This window comes from Scylla paramamosain, chromosome 8, assembly GCF_035594125.1.
Source record: "Scylla paramamosain isolate STU-SP2022 chromosome 8, ASM3559412v1, whole genome shotgun sequence".
Classification (NCBI taxonomy): Eukaryota; Metazoa; Arthropoda; class Malacostraca; order Decapoda; family Portunidae; genus Scylla; species Scylla paramamosain.
In genome coordinates this window covers 27,544,540-27,548,266 of record NC_087158.1, presented here as the reverse complement: position 1 = coordinate 27,548,266, position 3,727 = coordinate 27,544,540, and the positions used below count along the sequence as shown (strand labels likewise).

Here is a 3,727-nt window from a genome sequence, read left to right as displayed (position 1 = left end):
GGGTACGTGTGTGTGTGTGTGTGTGTGTGTGTGTGTGTGTGTGTGTGTGTGTGTGTGTGTGTGTGTGTGTGTGTGTGTATGTGGAGCATTTTATACACATGTGCCTAGTAAGTAAAATTTTATGGTTTCCAGTGCCCAATAAATGTTACAGGAACTATTTTCTGTATGCAAATGTAATGAACTTTGTACTTTTGTATGTGAGGGTCATTGAATTGTCTATTTGTCTATCGCTATCATCAATACTATCTATCCGTCTATCTATCTATCTATCTATCTATCTATCTATCTATCTATCTATCTATCTATCTGTCCTCCTGTTTATCAGTATCTATGTACAAAACAACTAGTATCTATCTCTATCCATCCATCCATCCATCCATCCATCCATCCATCTATCACTGGTTACCTGGATGAGTTAATGGATTACATTAAACTCGCTCACTCTTCAATCTACGAGTATCTGTGAGTGGATGAGTGAACGGGAGAGTGGGTGGGTGAGAGAATGGAGAAGTGGAAGAGTGGAGGCATTACTCCGCCCACTCAGGGAAGGAGAAAATAAAGTCTGGCATTGGGAAAGTATTAAGGAACGGGTGACTTACTGTGGATTATTAGTAAAAAAAAAAAAAAAAACTCGAGAGAAAGAGAGAGAGAGAGAGAGAGAGAGAGACTTGGGTTTCCGTGGTGTCCATTTAGAGACGAGTGAAAGGGGAGGAGGAGGAGGAGGAGGAGGAGGAGGAGGAGGGGGAGGAGGAGGAGAGGAGAGAAGAGAGAGAAGCAAATCCAATTACTGCCCGCCGCTCCTAGAAATCCCTTGAATAATTGACCCTTGAGTGTGATTGAGAGTGCACACACACACACACACACACACACACACACACACACACACACACACACACACACACACACACACGGGCACGGTATAGGTGTGATTGTGTAGGTGTGTGTTAATTAAAGAAGAAAACCCAGGCTGCGTCAGGTGAGGTAAGGCAAAGGTGTGTGTGTGTGTGTGTGTGTGTGTGTGTGTGTGTGTGTGTGTGTGTGTGTGTGTGTGTGTGTGTGTGTGTGTGTGTGTGTGAGGTTGTTAGTAGTGAGAGATGGACAGGGTTGTGTGGCTTGCGGAGAGAGAGAGAGAGAGAGAGAGAGAGAGAGAGAGAGAGAGAGAGAGAGAGAGAGAGAGAGAGAGAGAGAGAGAGAGAGAGAGAGTTCGCCAAAATACCCCAAGTAGAGAAAGCTTCCTCTATTAACCTTAGGAACCAATGGGTTGTGACCTCCTCCTCCTCCTCCTCCTCCTCCTCCTCTTCCTCCTCCTCCCATCCCCTTGTTTTCTCTTCCTTCTCCTCTCCTTCCTTCACTCCCTTTCGTATCTTCCTCTTCACTTCCCTCGTTTCCCCTCTTCAGATTCTTCCCTCTGTTACTTCCGTCCTTCTCCCTCTCTCCTTTCTTCCCCTTGTTACTCCCTTTCTCTCTCTCTTCTCCCCTCATCTCCCCTCTTGTGTACGTACTTCGCTTCCTTTCCCTTTCCCCTTCCCCTCTCTTTCTCTCCTCTCCCTCCAACTTCTCACCTCCTATGCTCTTTCTTCCCTATTTACTTCCTCCCCTTTCCCTCCCCTCTATCTCTCTCTCACTTTATTCTCCCCTCTTCTGTGACTGTCCTCCTTTTCCTCTCCTCCTTCCTCTTAACTTACTCCTCGCCCCTTTCCTCTCTTCTCTAACTCTCCCTTCCCCTCTGACCTTCCCTAACTAACTCCCCCTTTTACTTTCCTTCCTTCTCATTCATTCTCTCCCTCATTCTCTCCTGCCTTCCCTTTGCATACCTATCCCCTTCTCCCTCTGCCTCTCTCTCTTTCTCTCTCTCTCTCTCTCTGCTTCGCTCCGGTTGGTATATCGCTCGGGAAATATATCAGCCGGAGAGCCTTCCCGATAATAGGCTTCAGCGGGAGTAATGTCCGGTATGTGGTCAGAGGCTGTCCAGGTCGATGCTGGGCTGGAGTGGATGGCCTCTGATGCGCCTCCGACATGAGATCGACTCAGCGTTCACGGGATGCTGCTGGTGGCTGGTGGGGGGTGGAGGCAGTGGTGGTAGGGTGTTGGGGGAGGGGGAGGGTGTTGGTGGAGAGGTTTTGGGATTAGGGTGTTGGGTGTGAAGAGTCTTTTGGGTTTTGTGGGAAGGGTTTTGGGTGTTGAGTGTTGGGGGAGGTGCTGGGTGTTCCGTAGGGTATTGGCTTGTGGGTATTTTGGGGGAGGATCTGTTGGATGTGTTGTGTTTCGGTGCTGGTTCTGTTGGGGGTCTGGGGTTTGGTCTCGGCAGCTCAAGGTCAGTGTGATCGGCCAACTTGGTTTATGGTGAAGGTTAAGAGATTGTTTTCTTGGGTCACTTGTGAGGGTAGATGGAGCTGCGGTGGCTCTTCAAGATTACTGTTGTTAGCACTGATGTGAAGGAGCGGCGAGGAGGAATGTTTGGGTCAGGGAGGTACAGATTTACTTTGCTTTCTCTTTCCATTCAATCACTCAGAAAATTAAGCACGCTACTTCCTCCTTCCACACACACACACACACACACACACACACACACACATCTGTACTCATTCGCCTCCTTCCTTTGTCGTATGTAAAAGTTATCGTGAAACATGACAAAGGCTCCTAACGATGTATATTTCGGACAAAACTCTCTTATTAAACTTTCAGATAAAATCAATACAACGAGTTACAATGTGGCGGGTGAAATTAGTTAATGATGCGACTCTAATCAATCTTTATTTCGTGGCATTTCATTTTTACGTGGCACAGAACCTTTACTTAATTTCTGGCCATTAAAAAAAAAACAAAAAAAAAACAAACATTCACTGAACTTTACTGCATAGGTTCTAGTGCCGGGGAGAACTCTTTAGAATTAGATAGAACTTGTTTGAGGAGTGTCAGGAGGTTCTAATAAGAAACAGAACCTTATAACAATGTGAGAAAGAGTTCTGGTTGGATATGTCGAAAGACAGAACCTGGGAATGACATAGAAAAATAAGTTGTAGGTATAATGAGACAGAACCTTGTGACGATGCGGAACAACAACAACAACAACAGTAGGTTAGAATGAGAGAGAGAACTTTGTAACGATATAAAAAAAGTCATGATGTATTATTCTCAAACACTAAACCTGATAATAATGAAGAAATAAATTATCTTAGGTTCTAGTGAGAGAGAGACCCTTATAACGATACCAGAGAGAGAGAGAGAGAGAGAGAGAGAGAGAGAGAGAGAGAGAGAGAGAGAGAGAGAGAGAGAGAGAGAGAGAAAACATTACTATCAAAGACAGAACCTAACAACACAGAAGTAATTAATCCTAAGTTTCAGCGACGTAGACGGAACCCAATAACGACACGAGCAAAGAGTAAGAACGTACGAAAACTGAAGCCAGAACTCAATAACACTGTAGATGTAAGTAATCCCAAGTTCTGATGACGTGAAGAGAACCTGACAAGACAACGTTACAGAGAAGGAGCAAACGTGTATTATTATGAAAGACGGAACTTAATAACACTGTAGAAATTAGTAATCCCAGGTTCTGATGACGCGGGCAGAACTGGTAACGATGTAGAAACGAGAACGAACTCCAGGACAAATGATTAGTGAGTTGATTAATAGCCGGCTAACTTTATGTGATTCTCTGGTTGATGGATGGAGTCATTTTGGCAGTCCACCCCCAGAGAGAGAGAGAGAGAGAGAGAGAGAGAGA

At 45.3% G+C, this 3,727-nt stretch overlaps 1 protein-coding gene across 1 annotated transcript in view; it reads right to left on the bottom strand.

Moving 5' to 3' along the window:
- Positions 1 to 1,957: 1,957 nt before the first annotated feature.
- The window catches only part of LOC135102564 (rho GTPase-activating protein 17-like), a 52,639-nt gene continuing 50,869 nt past the window's right edge, over positions 1,958 to 3,727 (bottom strand). The window contains exon 5 of the mRNA XM_064007844.1: positions 1,958 to 2,332. Coding sequence (XP_063863914.1) covers positions 1,958 to 2,332 — 375 coding nt within the window. The remainder of the gene's footprint in view (positions 2,333 to 3,727) is intronic.